General features: G+C 39.9%; 1 protein-coding gene across 9 annotated transcripts in view; it reads right to left on the reverse strand.

The window, feature by feature from the left end:
• Positions 1–24,938, reverse strand: part of cacna1g (calcium channel, voltage-dependent, T type, alpha 1G subunit) — a 294,208-nt gene that overhangs the window by 127,725 nt on the left and 141,545 nt on the right. For all 9 annotated transcript variants that reach the window (XM_037980627.1, XM_017416147.3, XM_017416146.3 and 6 more), the window contains exon 5: positions 13,073–13,170. In XM_037980627.1, the coding sequence (XP_037836555.1) occupies positions 13,073–13,170 (98 nt within the window). The remainder of the gene's footprint in view (positions 1–13,072; positions 13,171–24,938) is intronic.

The raw sequence follows: 24,938 nt of genomic DNA on the forward strand, positions 1-24,938 counted from the left end.
CCCCCCCCCCCCCCACACACACACACACACACACACACACACACACACACTCACACCCACACACCGTCTCTGTCACTGTCTGCCCTTCTCGCCTGTCTCCCACTTCAGTAGCCTGGTGAGTCAGGCGTCAATAATGAGGATCATTTTTCTGATCTGGGGTTTTCTGGGTAATTGGAGAGGCCAGGTCAGTCCCTGTCAGAGCACCGGCAGAGCTCGTCTACTGGGCTGACAGCCACCAAGTGAAGGACGGTGAGTCAAAGCAACAAGGGAGGAGAGAAACCAAGAGACATGAAGTCAGAGATTTCAGGGGTTGGTTTGATATCTTTTCAGGAGCCCTTCCAAAAGCATGGAGCAGGAAGAAGACGTGTTAAAATTTGAGTCACATGTCAACACTTTTTCATTAACACTATCATCTGGGAGTGGCAGACCACACTGCACGCAAAACATTCTTATTTTTAGCAAGTTTCTGGAGTTTTCTCTGGCTTTTTTTTATTATGTGTGAACACACAGAGAGCGTCAAACTTGTTTGTGTTGGCAAACAGGCAGAAAAACAAGCACGAGTTTGCAGACCTTTTCAGATCTTGGAAAAAATAAAAATAAAAAATGAGGCGGGTGACAGCGACAGACAGGGACGAGATGAAGGGAAGCGAGGAGCAAAGGTAGCGCCGAAGGACAGGAGATTGAGTGACAGTATGAAGCATCTGCAGGTGGCTCGAATTGTGTCTTCGGCAGCAGTTTCATTTTCTCTCAAAGGAGGAGATCCGAGAGCGCGAGTCCCAGCTGGACAAAGAAGGGACAGCAGTGAAATAAACAGCAACTCTTGAATGACATCCAAGGTGCTGGCAAAACATTGTTTTCGACTTCCTTCAATTTGTGTGACAGCTGCTGCATAATGTGCTGGATCTACTACCAGCCAAAAAGGATACCCAGTCACAACACAAGGTGAGAGGAGTGAAGAAAATATTTGGCTGATTTCTCCTCCCCATCTTGTTCTGTGGCACTGGCAAGGTGTATGGGGAAACTCAAAGCCACATGTCGCTAGAACAGTTTTATTCTACAACAGAGCAACCCAGATCACTGCTAGGTACTACTCTGTTGTTAATTATTTATTTTATTGACTTATGACCAAAAACAGAGAAGAAAAGTAAAGTGAAACAAGAGGAAAGGGAGTGAGGTACAGACATATATTTAAATGGTTGTGGATTGATTTGTGGGACTAATTATAACTTAATTAGAATTACAAAATTGAATGTATATTGCAACATAAATACAAACAAACTTATACATCTAAAAATACAAAATACAATCATACATACAAACCAGCAGAAGAAGACAACAATAAAAACAAACAATAAAGGGCACTAAAACATTGTAAAAAAAAAAAGGTGGGGGGAAAATCCAGTTATTACCTTTTCTATCTTTAAATATTTGAGGTTTTAGTGCACATGCAGGTATGAGTGTGTTTAAAAATGTGTTTGGGTACATGCGTGTGAGTTTATGAAGTTCAAACATTTTGTGTGTATTTAGAACACAAGCAGAAGGAACACCCCACCTGGCCCCATGGCACAGGCAGGCCTTGTCCCAGGATCAACGCCCCTCCATGGCAAACCAGCTGGGCCCAGAGCCCCAACCCCCATAGACCCCTGCAACACCACCCCAATGAGCAACACACAGGTGACCCCCAGTGTCGGAGCCCATGCGAGAGGGACATCCATGGCCAGCAAAGGGACATAAGACAGCTTCTGGCCTCCAGCACAAGCGCCTAGCCAGAGGAAAAGTCCCCCCAAGGCTCAGCTTGAACAAAGCAACCCCCAGATCCCTGGAAGGGACCCACTCCCCATAACAAGACCCAGGTTGAGATCTGGAGGATCACTTATAAATTGCCTCTAAGTTAGTGCAAAAGCTTGGATTAAACTCCACAATCGGAATGGCTTCATGCCAGCGGAGATACATCTACAGAGTAAGAATTTAATACTTCAGCCAACACAGATCAGGCAGCTGCATCCACACAAAGTGCTACAATTATCATATCCAGAAGCAGAGTTTGTCATAGTCACTGATGTGGCATACTGATTTGTTTGCTAATTCATCCATCTATTTTCTAAACCCTCCTAATCATGTGCATGGTTGCATAGAGGCGGTCCATTCCATCTGTAATTATGCAAACAGAGAGGTTGCCTGGAGAGGTTGCCAATCCATCACAGTGATCCTAGTAAGTTCAGACAAAGGCATTTGATTTTTTGAAGATGTTTTGCTTCTCATGGAAAGAGTTCTCTCAGTTTAAATGGAGTTAACGTGTTAACTTAAGGTCTGGGAGCAGGGTCTTGCCTCAACCACATCTCTAACTAAATAGGAAGCCTTCTTATAGTCGGCTCACCCTTCCAGTACAGTTTGTCTTGTGCTCTTGACATCAACCCTCTCTTTGCTTCATCAATTCTTACTTATCTCATCCATTCACCTCATCTGATGTGCCTACCCCTTTTCATTCCCTTTATGCAGCTCATCCCTTTCACATAAGTCAGCTCCTTTTATATCGACCCATCTTCAGTGAAGATACTCCAGAGGGCTATACCTAGCAGGTCCATTCTACATCGTACGATTTGGTCAAATCCATCTCAGTGCACTTCAGTCCAGTACTTCATACCTTTTTATTGCTTTCATCCTTCATCCCTACCTTTTTCCCAACAAAATCCAGTTATCCATCTGGGGTGGGGGTCCTTAAATGGCCCGGTTGTTTACCCAATGAGACATAACCCCCACCTCTGAGTCTCCTTCTTCTTAGCCAATACCCATGAGACTCCTCAGACAAGATTCAACCTTCAAAATGACTCACTCTCTCATTCTCTCTTCTGTGACTTTGAAACGCACATTGCTGTGGTCTGGTCCCCGGAAGTGAAACTGAACAGTGTGAAGTTCCAAGCTTTTAAAGTGAGCTGTTTCTTTTTGGGAGCTGTGGAACTCTCTCTCTCCTAGTTAGTTGTTGACCTGGTCCACTTTGAAATGTTATGTCACATGAAGGTGTGAATTGGTGTGAAACTGTCTGGAGATTAGATCCAAAGGTGGATTGTATGCGATGGAAAGGTGAAACCTGAGAACTCCTTGGATGAGAAGTGAAACGTCTTCAAAAATAAAAAAGTTCAGTTGCCTTTGATTGAACTTCCTAGGCTCATTGTGCCCTGAATGACTGAGAACCTTCACCAGCTGTCCATTATGGTTTACTTGTTAACGAAGAGAAGTATGAAGTGATCATCAATAAGTTTAGAAAAAACTAAATTGTGACTTTGGTTATAAAGTGACAGAAATTGTGTCTTTTTGTTCGATGTGTTTTTTGGTTTTGCTCTGGTTGGACTTTTTCAATTTCCAACAAGCTTTTTTAAGCATAGAGTGTTATACATTTGATTGTAATACAAATAAAAACAAGCAATTTATCATCTGAATGAGAGCTTCACATGAGAGAAACATTTCATCACTACACAGGCAGACCTAAACATTTAATAAAAAACAACCTATGTTGATCTGGCAGATAAGTGAAACAATCCTCTGGACCTGCTCCGACCTGGATGGTGAGCTCATTCCAAGTGATCGACATTTCATATTCAATAACAATCATCTCCTCTTCTGCCTGCACGCGCTCTCCAACCTCGCCGTGGGCGGCCACACCATTCCAACATGGCTGGCAGGCAGATTGCTGTGTGTGATCAGGGAGCCATCTGTTAACAGGCAGATTAGGTCAGCTTCCTCTGCTTTCCTGTCCAGGTCTAGCTCCGGCTTAGCCAGCTTTGTAATCTGTGTACTGTGAACTAATGGGCTTTCTGCGACTCAAGCCAGAGTACACCTGCGTCTCTTTGTATTTGCTCCGAGTGGATAGTAACAAGCTCCACATCACCAACTCTAGACATAGATGGCTAAATGTCTCTGAAATGGAAAAAAAGTCCCTGAGTAAACAGTGACTGTTCCCTAAAAAGCAGGAGGGAAAATGACGGAAAGATGGTTTATCAGTTCATGCCTTTATTTATCACTCCTAACACCTAATGGACCATAGATCCAGTTTCTCCACTTAGATCACTGTAACATGTCATCTTTTGTGCCAACAAAATCCCTAAGAAAAGATATTTTAAAACCTTAAAAAAGTATTTTGACAGAAAACTCAAGTACAACAGTCTGCTCAAACTTCGTTGGATGTCAGGTACAAATAACTTCACTGAAACAAAGTCTTTCTTTAAAAAAAACAAGACATAGATTGCATGTTGGCAGCTGCTCGCCGTGCTCTTGTCTTACCAAGATTCAACTAACAAGAGCTTTTGCTTATAGCGGCAAACAGTCTGACAGCAAAGAGCGAGGATTACTCTGGCATTCGCTCATTTCATCTTCTGACAAACAACACCTTATCAGTGGGTTATTTCTTCAGCTCCCTTGGTTAACAAGGAGCCTCCGGATCAAACCTGTTCCTGGACACCTCCAGGCTCTCCCTCTTGTCTTTGTATCTCATAAAACAGCAGACGTCAAGGGGCAACTTAAGCCTTGTCCTAAAACCCTGGGCCTCCTGGGAATCGCAAGTTGGGACATTCATTTGAGCTCTTTAATTACAGTACTGCAGCTCAGCAAACAATTCACCATAGTAGGAAAAAGGTTGCAGGATTGGAGCTGTGAGGGTGATGATGTTACTGTTGCCTTGAGACTTTATCTGGACTAAAGTGACAGTAGCACCTATGAACCAGCTCAAAGACTATACCCACAGAGAGCGCTGAACATAATGAACCCTTACATATTATTGCTGCTTGGGCAGAGATACCAGAACATGTATCTGCTGGAGGTCTGTCAGGAAAGTGTGTGTGTGAGTGCTCGCTTGTTTGTATGTGTGTGAGTTTGATAAGGCTCTCGGGGAAAAGGCAAACGCAGTGGCTGAACAATCAGTGGGGCCATTAAGGGCTCAGTCTCGTTAGCACAGAGAAGTATGTGTGCGTGTTTGTGTCTTGTGATAATCACCTATTGACTGCTGCCTCAGGAATATCAATCAGCTCTGTCTCGTCCAGAGGTGGCTTACACCACACAAAGACTCAAGAAGACTCATGAAGTGTGGAATTTTTGTTTTTTATCACCATACAAGATGGGCGATATTGAGTGTGTATTCTTTGTCAGATTGTTAGCAAAATATGTTACGAATCAGCAAACAGATTTTAATTAAACTTTCAGAAAGTAATCATCATATACGACTAATTAACTTTTGGAGTCAACTTGATCATGGCCTTTCAAGCTAATCAACCTTAGCAAACACAAAAATAGTTGTAACTCAATTGGTTTGACAGAAACTGAGCTAAAAAGTGGTGTGCAAGTAGCTGGAACAAAATGACAATATATTGTTTTTTCTTTGAAAAATTGTTTATGTTTTGACACAAGACTAGTCCATTTCTTTGAGTTTAGGAGTCATTTTTATATGCAAGTCATCCATAGGTCAGAGTTAAGAGGGTTGATAAACAAACACAAAGAAACATTCCTCTTAAAAAAAGGGTCTGTTACTCAACTGAAAATGTGTAAAACAAAACAAAGCAAAACAAAACTCCAGATGAAAACATTTTGAAATACCTTCAGAAAGCTGGAATACTATTGATTAAGACCGCCTTAAAAATGACAACAAAGTCCTTTATATTTTTTGTTATTGATGTCATTTTTGAAAATGACCAGAATGACATCAAACTGGTGTTGACAGTTCAGGAATCTTTTCATTGCAACTTATAGTTTTTACACTGTGTTTGTCTGAGGTTTACTTTGTAGTCTATGTTTCTGTCTACCTCTCTTATTAAGTGTGCTGTCAAGGAGTGAGAGAAACAGCTGTGGTGTACCCTATACCAGTTACGGTCTTGGTGTGAATGGCCTGTGACTTATATTCAGTGTGTTCAAATCAACAGTTAAGTAAGACATACAAAGGAAAAAAGTAAAAGGAAAGCCAACAAAAAGAAAGACAACTGTCCCAGGCATTGTCATTCACCAGTTGTTACTTAGCAACACAAAAAAGAAAAACATTCTAGAGAAGCTGTCACTAGCCCCGTTTGGTAATCCATACAGATTAAACAGAGGCGGCTCAAATCTGCATCAGTGTTTGCTTCCACACAATGAACAGACGTCAAAGCATCATCATACAGCAACAGTATTGTTAGTATGAGCAACTTGCTGCACACATCACACCTCCAGATTCACACAAACATAATCATTTCTACACATTACTGCTTGCATTTCCAGCTGACAGCTGCATCAGAAGTGTATTAACTTTAATGCACAGCAAACACACATTGGGTCCGTCTTAAAAGTGTTGTGTGAAAAGGGCTCAAAGAGAAAACTGATATGAAAGTTCAAAGAAACCTTCAGGGTAGAACTACAGAGGAACAGGACAGCAATGAACTTAAAGTAGATGTTGGGGTGAGGGATTTCAGACAGGAGAATTCAGTAATTTTGGCAACTCTTTTGTTTGTAAAGTAGGTCCCTACTGTAAGTACATAGACTCACAAGCATCACCCCAATCCTATTACGACAGTGCTTCCCTAAAACTGCTTCAAATAGAGTTCCTTAAAATGATTTTTATGTGTGAAACCAGTTGCTCTAGACAGCGAAAATATGTTTATAAAAATGAATGAACAAAATAAATCAAAAACGAACAAACAAACAAAACCACTATTTCAGTTGACCGGTAAGGCTTCTTGGTATGCATGCAGAGTCTTGGTAGTTGAACAACATTCAGTGCAACTTCATTTTCTATTGCCGAACATACCGTCCACTGGATTGTTAAATAAATATGGAACTTAACCCTAAGGTAGAAAACAATATATTCTGTCTCTTTGTAAACACAAGGCACAAAAACTTTTTTCACCTTCCTGATGTCAACAGTTTCGGGTTCAGTGCCCTGCAGACTGAAACTAAAACCAATTAAAACAGCTTGTTACTTTTACTTAAAAGTAAGTCTTGCGGCACAAAAAATGTACAAAAGTAGTTTTGTTGACAGTTTGTTGTATATGTTATAGTATGCAGTTATTTATTAAATAGCAAAAATATTTTGCAGAAGTGATTATCTATCTCATAGTCCTAACCACTGAGGATTTTGGGAGAGGATGTAGTGGACGTGGAAGACTATGAGTACCTGTGTGTTACTAATAATACTAGACTGGACTGGAGACCCCACACCAAAGCTGCATACAAGAAGGGGATGAGTAGACTCTACTTCTTAAGAAAGCTCAGGTCCTTCAATGTGTGCAGCAAGATGTTGGAGCTCTTCTATCAGTCTGTTAAAGCTGATTATAGCCAGTGCTCTGGGTTTTTGCAGTGGTTTGTTGAGGGAGCAACAAGCTAAATAAACATAAAAATAAGGCTGGCTGTATTATTGGCTGTAGACTAACCAGTTTGAAGTGGTGGTGGAAAAAAAAGATACTGAACAAACTGTTGTCCATAAAAGACAACCCAGTCCATCCTCTCTACCAAATACTACTTAATAAAGATTCTATCTATCTATCTATCTATCTATCTATCTATCTATCTATCTATCTATCTATCTATCTATCTATCTATCTATCTATCTATCTATCTATCTATCTATCTATCTATCTATCTATCTATCTATCTATCTATCTATCTATCTATCTATCTATCTATCTATCTATCTACCTACCTACCTACCTACCTACCTACCTACCTACCTACCTACCTACCTACCAACTTGTACAGTCAAACCACACCATGAGCAGTGTGGTCACCATTTAATTCTTTGCACAGAGGAGAATCTCCTCTTTCACTCAAGAAAACATTCTGCATTTGTGACAGTTGCTCCCTTTGAATATAAAGACCCACATAGAGGCATATCACAAGTTGTCATGTCGGCCTTGATGTTGCCAATGACAGGCCTAGTACAAGCACTTTGAGTCGCCTCGTGCTGAAAAGTGCTATATAAATAAATGTACCTACCTACCTACCTACCTACAAGGTCCCTGCAGGCCCATACTGGACCTAAGGGTAATGGCCAATCTGATGGCAGACTGTGTGCAGTGATGTGCCGGTGACACAGTGTGGGATTTTTGCTTTTTGTTGGCAGCTGTTGGAGGAGTCCTGCGTTCTGTATCAGTCACTTCCACTGGCAAGACTGCCATGTTAGTCTATCAATCATTGACAGAGTCCAGGACATGGACATCAGCCCAGGAACAATCTGTTCATAATAAAAGTGTGAGGATGTGCGTGTCTGTGTGTTTTACCACAATCCCTGGGCTTTTGTCCCAATAGAAACTCAAAAAAGGTGAGAACTACATGAGAATTGGGGGGGTAGCAGGGGCAATGAATGTCAGCAACATGAGTTTACAAATCTGCTGATTCCTGTTACGACAGATGATATTATTTGTTCAAAATAGTTTTACTTAACCTTAACCTTGTCAATGTTTCTCTAATTTATTCAGGTTCACAGCTGCCACAAAAGATGTTCTCCAGTCATCAAACAACTTGGGATTTAGTGTTTAATAAAGGTCTCCTACAGATTGATTGGACCGTCAAGCTTTCAATTGGTTAATGACCACATTTGACACGTGTCTGCCATAGTAGTTATGGTCAAATATCATATTAAAAAAAAGGTTGAAGATATCATCATGAAATAAGAGACAAAGTGACTACTGCTAACGTGTGATGCCTGCATATATTGTAAAAACTTTAGTGTTTATTTATTATGTTTTACTTGTTTTTGACGTTTACCAATGGGTCTAAAATACAGATAACTGAATATAACAAAGTCAGCTATAGTTATTATTCAATATTCTTTAGCTGAAATATGAAACACTCTGTAGTCTACGTCTTCAACTAAAATGTTTGTAAAGTTGCAGCTGATTAAACTGCAAGACTTCGGGAACAATATCCTTTGGACAGATAAAAACATTGTACATATGTTTACCCATAATATGCAGTGCCATGATTGGAGTAAAGTAAACATAACATAACAGCACAAACACCGCTTTTCATCTGTCAAGCACGATGGTGGAGGTGTGATTATTTGGGCTTGCTTTGCAACCTCAAGACCTGGGCACCTTTCTGTCATTAAAACCAATAATAAGACAACCACAAGCTTTGTTGTTAACTGAGTAAAGACATGGTTGAATCTTTTGTGTGGCTTTGTAGACTTGAGGTTAGATTTAAATAATTTAAGAACCTGGTACAAACCAGGTCACTTTATTAGGTTCTGATGCATAAAACCCTAGAACTGATAGAAGATGGACTTTCTTTTTCCCATGAGTAAATCAGCCTTGGCCCTTTTCTTTATGGCCTGTCATTTGTTCACAGCAAAGTGTTCAGCATATTAATGATGATGATTCATTTATCATTTTCTCCCAAATCAGAGCCTCTTAATCATGTTAGATTTCTGATGCTGGAAATTGACATCTCAATAATCGTTCTATCAACTAGAGTTTTGCACTGGAGTGTTGATCAATCCATTATTATGACTCACAACAGCCTGTTTAATTAATTAGTGATCTTTCTGATGCCCAGCAATGTAAGCTATCTTCTTTTAGATAATAACAATACAAACTACTGCTGCTTGGACGCTCATTGAATTTAACAAATTGCTGTTATGAACCAAGTGACACTGTCAACCTGGAGTGTTCAGCTGCTTTACACCGAAGTTCTGAATGCAGTTTATTCAATTAAACCCATCAGCATGAATGTAATACATATTTAGGAAATAAGCTCTTTTTATCCAGAATCTGGGAATTATTTTATTATATTCACACACAAAAGATTTAAAAACCATTTAGTAGTTTTAAAAGATGTTTAGATATGAAGGAAACTTGTCTCAGTTGAATGGCTAGACCAGCTGTCTAAATTAACAGCTTATAAATGAAAAATATTTATTTTCTCAATCTAGGAGTATTCCTTTAAGTATTCGTTATTCTGTTATTTACTGTATGTCTTAATTTATTGTTGGTTTTCAGTGCAGTCTCACTTTGTTAAACTGTGAAATAGTTTTACAGGAATATAGTGTCAAATACAGTGGTAACACATGGTAAAATATTCAGCTCCTGTTATCCTTTCTGTTTTGTTGCATCACAACCTGCAATTAAATGGGTTTTTAATTGATTACACGTAATGACCCAAAACAAACTACAACATTACTAATTCGACATTTTACTTAGTTTGATCTGTTATGGCAAAAAAAAAAAAAAAAAAACTTCTTTCCAAGGAGCTGTAGTAGCAAATATTTTTGGCATTTAAGCAAATCAGAGAATTTGTGAAGAATAGACTGAGATTGCAAGGGCCACTCAGTGAACCTGAGCAAATTTGATTAGCTGTTACCTGTTAGATGACTTAAATGTACGCAGTGAATGAGCCCATGATTTTGAAGCATGAATGAAAAAGCCTGATCTTAATTATTAAATCCTAACAAGCATGGCTTTGGGTTCAAGTATGCTCTCCTTCATTCATTTTTAAACAGAACTTTTTTTTTATGTATGACTCAGCCGTACTAAATTTATACAACTGTGGGTCTGTGAATCACATGGGCTCTTTTGTGCAATTCTTGCACTGTGTTTCCTTTGCGATGTGACAACACCAGTTAGGCAGGTCAAATTCTATTATCAACTGGGCAAACTTTAAAAGGGCAAACTTGTTTCCTACCAAGCAAGCCTAATGGAACAGAAATAAAAAAGCAGGGAAAAAATAGAACACTCATGTTCAAATTTAGTTTAAAAATAGCTTTTGCTTTATGACAAACATCGCCACCCAGAGTCATAATGAGTACTGCCAGGGTTTTTTTGCATGACTTGATGAGGGAAAAAGCAGGATGTAGTTGGTCAGGGGGATAAGACATTTAGGAGCAAAAGCTAAAGGCATAGGGACCACAACCACTCTACCATTGGCTTTTTGCCCAAAGGGCTACTAGACCAGCCAGACCAGATTATCCTCATATTAACAGCCCCATTAATCCTGTGATGGGTATAAGGGCTGAATGATGCCTAATGAGCAAGTCAGTGTTCATGACTGTGTGCTTTCTGAGAGTGTGTGCATGTTTCTGTGGCTTAATGAGGGGAGATAGACCCCTACAACGGCCTTGACTGACAAGAGGGTGTGAATACCCAATCGATGGATGAGTTGAGAAGGGGGTTGATGTCTCATTCATGTCCCTATACAAGCTAAACATCTGAGGGCTCACAAACACATTTCTTGAAGATCAATGTTCAGTTTGAGTGAAATGATGCTGCAAAAAAAGCTAATGACATAATTAGAATACGTATTAAATGAAGGCATTTCAGATGGCAGTATTAAGGTAGGAACTGATGAACAGTGAATGCTGGGTTGGTAAACATCATTATGATTTATTTAAAGATTAGTGTGCATGGGGAAATCAATCTCAGCTGATTAAACTATAACGGAGACCGATGGGAGAAAAGGGTAGAGAAATGTGAATATTTAAGACATTATAATGTGTGAGAAAAAAAGAGACTGAGAGAGAGTGCAATCAACTTAGGAATGTGTGTGTCCATATTCCAATGCACAAATGTGTTGCAGACTAAAAACTGCTGAGTTATTTTGATAACTCAATTAATGAGTTAAGGCGGTTAGGTCATAGGTTGGATGGGTTTGACCCAATCAAAATGTCTGAAGCAGTGGTAGGGTGAAAGGTAAACCATGTCATTTTTCACAGTCTGCTATTTTAAGATAGAAGTTGGCTAAAACAGACCTGACAGGTCTGCTTTAGGATGTAGTAATAAGAATAGCTAAGATGGTTAAAACAACTTGTAAGAATATGTTTAACCTTTTCAGCTTTGTTAACAACTTCAGTTTGCACTAAACAGTGAGTTTGGTTTCCTACAATAGTATTAGTTGGAACTAGCTCTCTGCAACCCAAGTTGTAATGATTTTAAAAGGCATGATTTATTTAACGTATTACTAGCTCAGATTCAACAAGTTAGTGATTTTAATTAATTTTTGAGTAGAAAATTTAACCCGGTAATGCTGGGTGAAACTGATAATCCATCCCTGATAAATTAACTACCCAGGGTTGGCTCAGCCTAAATTTGACTAAGAGGTTACAAATTGGGTTGTTTTCAGCCCAGCAGTTTTTACTGTGTACAGTCTAAAATGAACTACAGTCCTTTACACAGACCCGTTCAGTTAACCTTTTTATAAAATGGTATTGCAATATGGGCGCCAAGATAAGCCCCTCTTTAAGCTGTCTCTGGCCATTCTGTCATCAATGCATCATAACCTGCAACCACAATGCTGGCTTACCATTTATTATACTGATCACTTTGACTTGAGGCAATTTCATGAAACAGTTTGACAAAATGGCTGTAAAGAGCAGTCAGACCTTATGCTGCCTCTGGCCGTTCATAAATTACCAATGGCGCTGGCCATGTCCTGTACAGATGGGAGCTTTCAGAAATGAAGCAAGCATTGCGGAACCAAACGAGGTATGGAGCAGAACTCAGCTGAGTTGATGTTAAATATGTGACCTTGTATCATTTTCAAAACATGACAAATTAACTCTGTTTAGTTTAACCAATTTTTTTTTACTTTTTTTTGTTACTGTGTTTCATCATCAATTTTCCCTTACTAATAAACCTGTTTCTTGTTGTTTAGTTCTGTGACCAGGTGGTCACACAGTATCATTACTTCATCACATTACTGAGTGGCAAAGCTGACTTACCTTTTTACATGTCCACCGTTTTGGCTCTGTTCCTACCTCCCTTTGTGGGTGGGTTAGCATTAACCCCCACCCCACTTTTTTATTTGCTCATCGTGTACAGTTCTGTATACTTCAGTGAAAAGACTTGATAAAATTTGAGGCTTTCATTTCAAATATTGTGGATCTAACTGCAACATCACATAACTAAATGACCTTGGGCATGCCGCTAAATTTAAATAAATGCCGCACACTAACTAAAACCAATTGACAGTGTTGCATCTGTAGCAGCTAGGCTTTTGTTTCAGACCCAGAAAGTGTGTTTGCCTCAAGACAAAAAACAAAGCTCTTGTGGTATTAGAGGACAAAGCATTCCAACTACAAAGTCAGATTCAAACGTTTGTGAGAAAAACGTTAGAAGGCTGCACTCACTTGGCACCCGGTTGATGGCTCTCAGTGGTCTCAGCACGCGAACCGTCCTCACTGCTGAAAAACTAACATTCTGGAGGTTGAGTGAGTACTCCAACATCCTGGAAAAAAAAAGAAAGAATGAAAACATCTGTAAGTACAGCAGCTACAAGTGAACTGCCTTCGGTGTTTCTGTGGCTCATATTGCTTGATCACACGGGAATAAAAATGCAGAAATTGTGAAAGCAATATTGTATAGCCAGTTATTTTTCTCACTTTTATAAATGCTTCCCAGCTCGCTCAGGGTAAGTAGAAACTGATCTGCTAATATTCTGAACAAGATTTACATTTTGCATTTACATATGGCTACTATTCATGTGTTCTGGCGTACAGCGGGCTGTTTGCACAACAACTACAGGACCAGAAAAAGTTTGAGAAGCACCACAAAACACATTGTGCTGTGCCTGTTTGTGCTTAAACATGGAGCACAGCATGCACGCAATATTTGTGCGCCTGACAAACACGCATATGTCCACACGCATCCTCGCGCAATCAACCTTCAAAAGAGCAACAAACACATGTGCGTTTCCCTTGAGACGTCGAAAGCGGGCGAATGAGTCGTCAAGGAGTCGAGGGCATGGTGGGGGCAGTACAGAAAAGAGCAGATCGGATTGCTTTGCAACCCTGGGATGGCATACACTCCGCAGCCTCTCCAGTGGCTTCTTGCAGGCTCTTTCAGGCTGCTACGAAGGTCAAAAGGACACTGCTGAAAGAGGGAGACAGTGGGATGCCTGAGAAAACGTTTTTCTTATTTCTTGATCTGTGTTTACTGGCTCTCTTTCTGCTCGTGTGTGTGCGAGTGCAGAGCAGCTGCTGCGCACATGTGCAGCTAGAAAGAAGCGTGCAGATGAAGGAATTCCCTCCTCACACTGATTCCAAGTCTGTCTGACAAATTCACTACACATGTTGGGCCGTGTATGTGTGTGAGTGTGTATGTGTGTCACCTAGAGTGCAAGAAACTCCCTTAACGAACCTACCATTGGGTGTGTTCCCCTCTAACACATTAAGGTGTCCAAGTACGGGCCTTTCTGGCTTGTTACACCAAAGTGCTGCTAAAACAGGAAGGCACAAACACACACACACGAGTACACACAAGCACAGCCTGAGCTGACAGATGGCTTGCAGGCCAGAGGGAGAAGGTAAATGGGTAAACGGTTAACAATAATGCCCTATAACCACCAGCAGCAGAGAGGCACAAGGTTACAGTGAAACAGGCACATCACTTCAGCAGCTGTAGAATTCTCTGTAGTGGCCACAATGGACAGTCAGGTGGCACTTACCCAGCACTTAGAAGTTTAACTACACCAACAAAAGGACAGTTTCGGAGTTGAGAAATGAATCGCTTAGGGACATGTCAGCAAAAATATGACAAGAATTTCTTTGTAACTTCTTCTTCCGGCTGCTCCCTTAACAGGGTTACCACGGCACATCTTCAACATCCTTTGTCCATAACAATAAGACTGGGACAGTCCTATTGTTGTGTAGCTGTAGCAGGAAATTTAGGATAAAGGCACTTTCAAAAGCTTCATGCAGTGCTAAGGAGTAGAGGTGAAATTGGAATCATCCTTAATGTTTTTGCATGCTCCGTGAGAAGTCACAAAGTAGGTTTTCATTCACATGGTTGCGTGACGAAAATTGCATCATTTTGTTTGCATAGCAGCTACGTCAGCCAGTTCGCGACACAAGGCCCTGGCTGAACCTTTTCTCACAGGGGTTTGCGCCAAATATTGTGTCATTGGTCAGAAGTTGTTGTGGGAGTGTTTATGTGGAAAAGCCGGTGAAATTTAATGGAGTCATTTTGCTTCTTCTGCTCCACTGAGAATAAGCTGGTGGAAAATACAGCCATCTTTACAACTGTTTAACCAAAACTTATAAACCTTTGAACTTAAAAAGACCATGCAGAGATACAGGCTGCTCTTTATGGATGTGACTGTCTCAGTTGGTTTGATAAACATGCCTGGTTGCAGTAAGGGAAGCAAAAATCGATTGAGAAGCCAGTGGGAAGAACCCCGTTTAACACTTCCAGGGAGTTCTGATCTTAGTGTCTTGTGGACTATGAAAGGTGTGTGTGAAAATGAACGTCTCAGAACCACGTGACTGAGGACCAACTTCTTAACTTCTTATTGAGTATACCGAAGCCTAAGATTTTCTCTTTTAGCAAACATAGAAAACCTTTAGTCTGTCATATTTGTCAGGAATAGTGTATACCGCTTTGTGCATTTAACAAATTCTGTACCTGCTATTTTAACCTGTGGTGATTGGTGGTTTGTGTGTGTGTGAGCACTTCCTGGTGGGCGTCTCCTGAGCTGGTGACGGACGCCTCATCACCACTCCTCTCGCACCTGTGGCTGATCAAGCTGATGGGACTTGGAGGAGTACTTAAGGCTGCAGTGAGGACCAGATCAGCGCTGGAGCATTGTTTTACCATTCGGTAACGAGCAGAGCCTGTGAGAAACTTAACTGAGCTTTTGTGTACTCCCTGTTGTGATCTCAGTTTGTTTTTTGTATCTGCTAAACCTGTGTTCAGGATACCTCGCCGTCTGGAACCAGTCTGGTCTGTTTTCTACTGCCTGCCGCCTAGTGAAGTACTTACCTGCGCAACTGAACCTACCTGTGCCTGCGACTACTGCCTCCTGGATTCAAAGACTGGTCAGTCGTCCGAATAATCATCACCTAAACCTGCACCCGGGAAATACTCACCTCACCTGGACTTCGCTCTCTGGAACCTACATCGGACCATCACTNGGCAAGGATCAATCCCGTCATCTCTTCCGTGTTTTGGACTTTTGCCCGCTCAGTAAGAAATATCACACGGAAACATTACCTGTGCCATACCTGCTGTTCCTCTCCTCCACGATCCCATACTCACCTGATTCTCCGTTCCTCAGGTCCTGGTTCCCTTCTGTATATATTCCCTGACACTGTAAATAAATTCACTTCCCGTTACCTGCTGGCTTCTGCGTTTGTCTGTGGCCGAACTGCTCGCTTGGGTATATCTGAAAACCTGACATAACCCTCCTGAAGCCCTCGTAACTGAAGAGAGGGCTTCGGTTCTATTTGACCAAAAGGCCACGGGAGGGTTAAAGACAGTTACACCAAAAATAAAATGATTTATTTTATTTAAGCAGACTCACCATGACTCTAGTGTAGAGTCATGGTCAGTAGTCCCTAAGAGTGATTTATAGTAACCCTGCTGCATCACCAATGGGAAAACTTGTGTTTGAGTGCAACAGACAAGCTACAGTTCCAGTTCCCCAGAGCATTATAGTACAAACAGTAATTCTCCATCAGACAGAGTTTCATAAACAAACTTAAAAGTGGATGATGAATGATGTCTGGTGAAAAATAGTCGATGCAAAAACACTTGCTTCCTTTGATGAGAGCCAGATAATGTTTGGTGTGCTCACTGAAAACTGACCCGTCCATCCTGATCTAGAGGAAAGAACCAGCTGAGGAGAAATTGAGTGTATCAAACAAATGATTGAGACGGCAGGAAATCGTGCCTTTTTTTTTTTTTTTCAGAGCCTGTGCCAGCGTTGATGTTGTTGATCCATGGAAGGGCAGTCGGAGGTTGACTTACAAAACAAGAAATAAGGAGGGACGGGGAAGGCCCGATCTTCGAGAGAGTCTGCGTGAGGAGAATTTGCAAACTAAACCCGAGCTTTGCCAGGGGAAGGACTCAAGGACGAGAAAGAGTTTTACATCTTGTAACAAACACTCTGTCAGAATACATGTGCACATCATTATGTGGAAAGGTCCCTAGAAGGTCAAACTCGCAGAAGAATGTAATGAGTTTTCTGTAAGTCATGCAGAGACACAAACATGAGTACACCTACATAAATCTAAACAGCTCATCCGTCCTCTCTAAAGCTGACTTTGTTGTGAAGTGTGGTGTACAGACAGCTTTCAAGCTTTGTCGAAAACAAAAGCAAATCTTGCTCGAAATCAAGCCCACACATTAATTTATGCATACACAGTAGACACAGTGCTGCTCTGAAAGACCTAAAATAGAAAAAGCATGTGAGGCAGCTTGAGAATGCAGGACCGCGTGGGATGTTAATCCAGTCTGTCCTCACCTAACCTTTATCTGTCTGCCTCTCTGCCGCTGTCTATATATCTGTTCGTCATGTCCATCACAGTCCATGCAGCATTCTGTTTTCACACATGCTTCACTCTGATCAATTTCTGAGCCTTCGTTCTCACATGTGATAAATAAAGAAGGTGGAAAAGCTGATTATAGATAAGGAGATACAGGAAAAAATGGTTAAATCTTGGTGTAATCCACAGAGAGACAGAAAGAAAGGAAGAATCACTGATGCATATTGTTTGACAATTTTTCCTGCTGATTTTCCACATTAGCATTTTATGCAAATTCTGACAAAAGACTGAGGAAATCTAAAAGGAATTCTCAAGTTCTGATGGTCTCCTCTAGACTAGGCTAACAAGTTTGAAAGGGTTCTGTAACGAAACTAACATTTCTTGAAGGAATCAATATCACTTTGTAGGCCAAAGTTTTAGAAAAACTTAGAAACGACTTGACTGTCGTTGACCTTTATTTTCAGTTAGTGTTTGGTTCAATTCAGACAGTAACACGTTGTGAAAAAGCTTTCACGTCTGTTCTCCTCATCATCTAAGATAAATTAAATTCTGCAGCAAATTAATGAAATGCGAGTAAAGTTTCCAGAACTTTTCACAAGCTGATAAAATACCTGTCGCCCTGGTAACCAAGGCAAAGGCAACGTTGCTTTAGAAAGAATTATAATTACCTGGTTACTCCGATTTATTTCTGGATACAACAAAGCGGTGTATTATGTGACATAATGCATGTCTCCACACGGGGATGTGATTATCTCACGCACTCCAGCATGCCCAGATTTCTTATCGTGCGCAGAGAGGGTTTCCCTTAAAAACTAATGGAAACAGAACTTGATTAGGCAGCTCAAGGTGAACCAATAGGAAGGAAGCATTACACTGTTACCGCACCGTTATCGCACTTAATTATGCAGGCACTGTCATATGCCTAACTGTGCAGCATCCCTTCTCTCAGCTCCATGAACCTTCACTCCCCAGAATGACAATCCGTGGCCGATCTGCTGATTCACTTGTAGTGGGGAAATAATCTCGCTAATGGAAGAAGACCCAGGTGAATGAGGACACTATGGACAGAGAAAGAAAATCAGGAGTCCAATCCTGATATTGTCTGTCACACGCTAACAGTGAGTGAGAGGGGGAGGAAGGAAAGGGAGGCGGTGAACCAGTGACGCCACCGTTGCTCGTGAATGCTGTATCCTCGCTTGTGTCCTCTGAGTTGGAACTTCTTCACCTGCATCTGTTGTTTTTGTGTGCCTGTCTTTAGCATGGTTTTTATATTGAAGTTTAACTTTCAAATACCCCTAACTTTGACACAAAAAACTCTATCAATCTTATCCTTGAATAATAAAAGGTGAGATGGAGTTGGGATACATCTTGTGTAGATTGTTAGACATAATTGAAACAAAAGAGAAAAACTACTGTTGCATTCCCTGAAAAAAAAAACGGCTGCCAACAGTTAAAGTTAATTACGGTTGTATGCCAGGGTATATTTAGTCCCAAACCGAAAAAAGGTACAGAGGGCAATTAGTGATGATTGGATTAGCAGGTATGTCACTTTATAACTTGTAATGTTGGTGAATAAATAAATAAAAAATTAGAAAAATTATTTTTTTTTGCTACAGTGTAAAAAAAAATTGTCTTGTTTTACACATTTTTTTTTCATTTTTGAAACATGTTTTATTATACATAACATTAAAAAACTATAAAACTATAAAATAACATGAACATAAAATAACTAACCCCAAAACAAAACTTTTTTTAATTACCTAAAAGGATAGCATCCTTTTGCCAGACTTAAATGAGAGAGAATCATTAATCAAAAGTCCTAAGTCTTTGTATTCAGACATTAGCTAAATTTCAGAACCCTGACGGATGGCACCAGATGGAAGATTCAAGGACTTTGCTTATAAATAGAGCTGGGTTGCTGATTCACCTGGGTTAATGATCTGAATCCTCGCACTGAATCAAGACTCACAAGTCTGAGGTCTCAATTAACCCGAATCCTACATCTCCTCTGGCAGACTTCTGTTAAGTCCAAAAGTTAGCAAAATCACCAATAAAAACAGCAGAATTGCAGCTGACTCAGGTGAGTCGGGTCGCTGATTCTGGGTAAAAACTCACTGGAAAAAACAATGGACTCAGATGAGTGTGACTGACTCAAGAGACTCAAGTTAACCGGATCAGTTTAGGAATTGACTCAGAATAACCTGAGTTTATAAAGAGAACTGAATTTACTAGCACAAATTATAAATTGAAGCAACTGAAGTTTAATTTTATGAGCATTCAGGGCTAGTTTGGAACACCGAATGGTGCTGCTTTGTTGGAGCTGATAAAGCTCTGATAAGGTGAGCATACAACAGATCAAAGCATTGTATCATTTGGAAACATTCTTCTGGGTTGTGGATAAATCTTTCTCTCAAACAGAGTCTAAGTATTTTGGTGTCTTGTCACAAATGATGGCAAGACGGCGCAGGAAGTAGTCCCAGGTTCCATCCACAGTAATAAGGGGAGTCTGTTGTGGTGAAGGAGCTGAGCCAAAAGACGAAGCTCTCAATTACCTGGTCTTCATTTACATCTACCATCTAATGTTAACCTTTGGAGGCTCTTGGGACCAAAGGAGAAGTTGGAGAGTTGCTGGGTAAAAGGTTTCTTTCCTTGACCTACAGCCACCATAACCCATTCTTGGACAGGTAATGAGCAGATGGGTAGACAGATTTTTGCTTTTTTCCTTAAATGACAACAATGTTTGCAAAAAAAGCAGATCTTTTAATTAGGCTTTTTCACATTTCTGAATTTGTCTTGCCCTAGTATTTCTAACAAACACCTTTTTTTCCAGGTTTCTTTCTGATTCCTTTACTTACAGTGGTTTCTGTCTCTTTACACTGTACCCCAGCGTCAATCGCCACTTTTTGTAGAATATGCATTGAAACAAGAATTTAACAAATGTTGCTGTGACTCAGATTGACACAGATGCTAATTACCATTAAGGCCATGGAGACTGGCAGCTAGTCAATCTGCCTGAACTTTGTTGTAATTCAACAACTGTCACAGAGTGGGACTTTATGTAGCCTGCAGCTCTGCATTCAATATTCTATAAATTTTATATTTTTCTTTTTCTCACTCTTTCAAGAAAAAAAAAACTACATATCTAAGGTTTAACTAAAAACCGATAGAATTTCCCCACAACCTATTTTCCTGGAAGGCTTTTTTTTGTCCCTGTTCTTTTCTTTCCTCACTGCCAGCTTCTGGGCTTCCCTGTGCATCTCTCACTTTGTCTCTCTTTCAGACATCTTTAAATGCTCCTCTTTGACTTCTCCTGTTTTGCCTCATCCTCACCACCTTTCTTTTCTCTGCTTCTCCCACAAGCTTTGGAACGAAACCAAAGTGTCATCAATAAATCATAAGGAGGAGAAAGGAGACGACACTCAGGATTAGGCTCTGGGAATTTTTTTTCTCAGTTTTTTTCTTTTTTATAGTCTGACTCAATCTCAGGTCTGAAATCCAATAGGTCAAGTTAAATATTTAAAGCCTGTTTAAGTTGATAAGATTGCATTTTAAATACCAACATATAACTATCAAATTTGGTAAAACATTTACATGTAGAGGCCATTATGATAGCATCAAGAAACCTTTGTAAGTTGAGCTGAAGCATTGAGTTTGGTTTGGTTGTTTGTTGGCAGACTATTGTCCAATTCTTTCATCTTCGGCTATCAGTCGGTCATTATTTTTATGTTTGTATAAAAAGCACATCTTCAGCTCCAGACATGAACTTTTTATTTTTGTTTACCAAAAAAGCATCTTGTCTTGAGGACAATTTCTATTGCAACAATTAAAGACATTTATGTCACACAACCTTAAATAATTCCAGTGCCTTTGTTAAAAAAATCCCTAATAAACGTCATCACTTTCTAAGATCTTTGCATTTAGAACTTTAGCATAGAAAAGAGAAAATGTTTTTTTTTCTTTTTACAGAACAGCCAAATCAAAAAGCCAAAAAATGAAAGTTTATACAAAAGAAAATACAAACAATTAATTTTTCTGTGGCAAATATTGCAGAATTCTACTTTGAAACCTTGCTTTGGACAAGTGCTTAAAGACCATCAAGATTACAGAAAATAGTAGGTATGTAAGGTTGCAATTATTACCGTTTAAGAGGTGAAGATTTTTAAACTAATGGATAAAGGTGGTGATTAGGTGTAATGTTTTGAATGTATTTATATTATAATGGCAGCAGTTACAGCAGTGCTCTGCAGGAGGTGAATAAAGCTTATTATTTGTGAAGAAAACATATATATTTCATTGTTCTATACTAAGTAAAATACTAATGTGACAAATTTGTTGGCGGTTCTTTCAATCTATAAAATAAAAGTCAAAATAATCGTATCAACCAAAAATTACCCACACAACCAGTACTGGTGTTTTCATGGTTTCTCTCAAACATTGAACTGAATTAAATATTAAGGGAGTTCTAATGAAGCAATCGACCGTCTCTGCTTCCCATCCTTTTGGTCTCTGCATGTCTGTGTCAATACATTACCCTTCCCCCCATATCCTCTTTGCACCCTGCCTCTTGTTCTCCTTGGTATCTTTAGTTGGAATTGCAGCCACAGGGAGAGTGTAAAGTTGGATTGATGTTCTATGAACAGGATACCCTGTCTGTGGCAGTAAGTGCTGCCTCACGCTGCTATTAAGACTCCCTCAGCAATCGATTAGAGTTCCACTGCTCTAATCAATACATAGATGCATAAATAAATAAAAACCTATTTTCAGGTCACCTAATCTGTAGGGGAGTCCTGTTTTTATTAGTTTGTTTAAGCAGGTAATTCTTATGCAAATAGTTTTTATTTAGACTTAAGAAAGACTAATATTTTATTGATTGGAAAACATGCATTTGAGGGTTTAAGGGTTTTGGTGGTGACTGTCAAATAAGCTATCTGAGTTCATGTTCCATAAAATGCACCAGTTTCTACAAAAAGTATTATTATGGTTGTTGAAAAATGCCCATTTTATACTATGGCCTAAGACTTGCTCAAGGTAGCATCTTACTAGTCACGTTGTAACATGAAGCTCACTTGATTTTAACTGACCTCCAATATCGAATACATGAGCAATGCAAGTACACAAACAGACAAAATAGAAACTATTACAACTATGTCAAAACCACATCTGTCATAGTATAAAATTTTGTATGTAGAGGAAGAAATGTCACATTCACGTCACTGATTTTGAACGACGCAAAAAGGGTGAAACGGGTCACATGAATTCTTCAATGCAGCACAAAATATCCATCCTGTTCTGCTTTTCACTCTTCACGAACCCAATTTTCTGCTTTTTCCCTGCACCACTCTTTCTTTCTGCACACCTCACCTGCTCTGTGCAGTCATCCCTCCATCAGTCCCTCCTGACAGAGAGGTGATTAGGAGGAGAGATTTCAGACCTGCTGAAAAAGCAGCTAAGCTGTAATTATCATCTTGGAGAGATACAAACAGTTCTTCAGTGGCTTTCTCCACAGACCTAACAACTGTTGTCAGGACATATAGAATCCTCAACAACCAGCAGCTACCTAGGCTACCTCTTGTCTCCATATGTCTGGGGGATGGGCATATGGATAACATTTGTTTCAGGTTATTCCAAAATAGCATAAGCAATGAAAGTGCCTGATAAAAGTGAACATGAACACTCCACCTGCACTCTCTGAAATAAGCCAACAAACATGTAGATTGCAGTTCATACAAATTTAGAAACAGCCTGCATTTCTTTGGCCTGTTTTCTACCATGTTCATAACCATCCATGCTCTGATACACACCTAATCTTCAAGTGCTAGCCATTTTCTATAAATTAGCTGTGTTACAGGGGACATAGCAAGCACTGCTAGATTTCAGACTATTAATATATAATGCACTACCAATGGTGCTCTTGGTAACTATGGTCTTGTAGCCCATTCCAGCTTTGTGCAGGTTTACTATCTTGTCTCTGACATCCTTTCACAGTTCTTTGGGTTTGCCTATATTGGTGGAAAGATTGTAATGGGGGGAAAAAAAATTCTGTAAACAGGTGGGCTTTATACACATGCGCCATGTGAGAACATAACCAGTCTGAAGAAGCCAGAATCATGACTGGATTGTAGGGATTAAGATTTTTATTTCTATCAGTATTTTGCAAATAAAAGGTTTGACTTTTATGTTGTTTTTCTTTTCAGCTGCTCCCTTTTGTAGGGGTCGCCACAGTGAGCAAACTTGCCCAAAATATTTGTCAATTGCTTATGCCAGATGACCTTCCTGATGCATCCCGGGCCTGAGCCCGCAGCCTCAAGATTATAAGACTGTGGCACTGCCCTCTGAGCTGCCATGGCCCCTTCTTTCTCTGTCAAAATTAAACTACTGTAAACATGAGAGACCGTGAACTTCTTTGGTGATTCGGTGGAGCAGTAATTAGAGCTATCACCTCACAGCAAGAAAGCTGCAGAGTCAAAACTTGATTGCAACCTCTCTGTGCAACTGTGGATTTTCTTCAGGCACTCCAGTCTCTGCTGACAGACCAAAAACATGCATGTTAGGGTTATTTTTGGCTCCGCTAAATCATTCACAGGTGTGAGTGATAGTCTGAATGATTGTTTGTCTCATCTACATGGCCCTAACCCTAACCCTATACAATTGATAACAATGATAACAGTGGATTTTTCTATGCATTCAAACACCCTAATACATCTTCACTTATAGTTGTTGGAAAGTAGGCAGCTATGTGTGTGACTGGATTACTGAGATGTAAAGTGCTGCCAAAACAACTTTTCATCTGCGAGGCATTGGATTTTGAGGTCAGAAATCTGACTTTCAGAGTAGGAATTTCAACATTGGGAGGTGTTCCAGTGGACTTTTTTGACTTGGAAACTCGGACTTCCGAGCACAAATGGAACGAATAACTACCATGCAAATCCTCCAATATTTCCACACAGTCACACAACAATGCTTGGCAGGACAGGAGAGGAGGGTGATTGCAGACAGTGTTCAAAGAATTTCAAAGTCCAAATGTGACCACTGACTGAGGAAACAGTTGCTTACTGTTTGAGATACTGGAATGTTCCAACAAAAAGGCTTATGTAAAATGCATCCCCATCTCTTTTGGTGAAGGACACTTGTATACACACAGACACACACAGAAGGAAGTGAGTCCTGCTCCCACTGATCGACAACAGAAGCCATGGCAGAAGGATGGCATTAAAAACCAGCGGGGGACGTAGCGTGATGAAAATGTCAGATCTCAAGCAGCAGGATAAATTCTGTAACACGTTTAATCAAGTTACAGTTTGTGTTCAGTGATATAATTTATATGTCTTGTGTATTCATATCCAGTACATGCCTAAAGTATGTGTGTACATATATAGTATATATTTTACATTATTTGTGTATCACTGTGAATTTGCCTCTGAATATAAACAATGTTTGAATGTAGAGGAAATAGGATCTCCTGTGATGATATTTATTTTAATTAACCAGTTAAAAAGGAGCATTTTTGGGAGGAATGTGTCAAATTCATAAACAAATTGTACATGTCTGGTAAAAACTGAATCTTACGTTCTTATTCAATCAATCAAAAATCAATCAAATTTTATTTGTATAGCACATTTCAGCAGCAAGGCATTTCAAGGTGCTTTACATAATTAAAAAACAAAATAAAAACAGCATGTGACAATGAATAAACAGTAAGAAAGAGACAAACATCAAAAACCCGCACTCTAAC

This window comes from Kryptolebias marmoratus, linkage group LG17 (genome assembly GCF_001649575.2).
Source record: "Kryptolebias marmoratus isolate JLee-2015 linkage group LG17, ASM164957v2, whole genome shotgun sequence".
Lineage (NCBI taxonomy): Eukaryota > Metazoa > Chordata > Actinopteri > Cyprinodontiformes > Rivulidae > Kryptolebias > Kryptolebias marmoratus.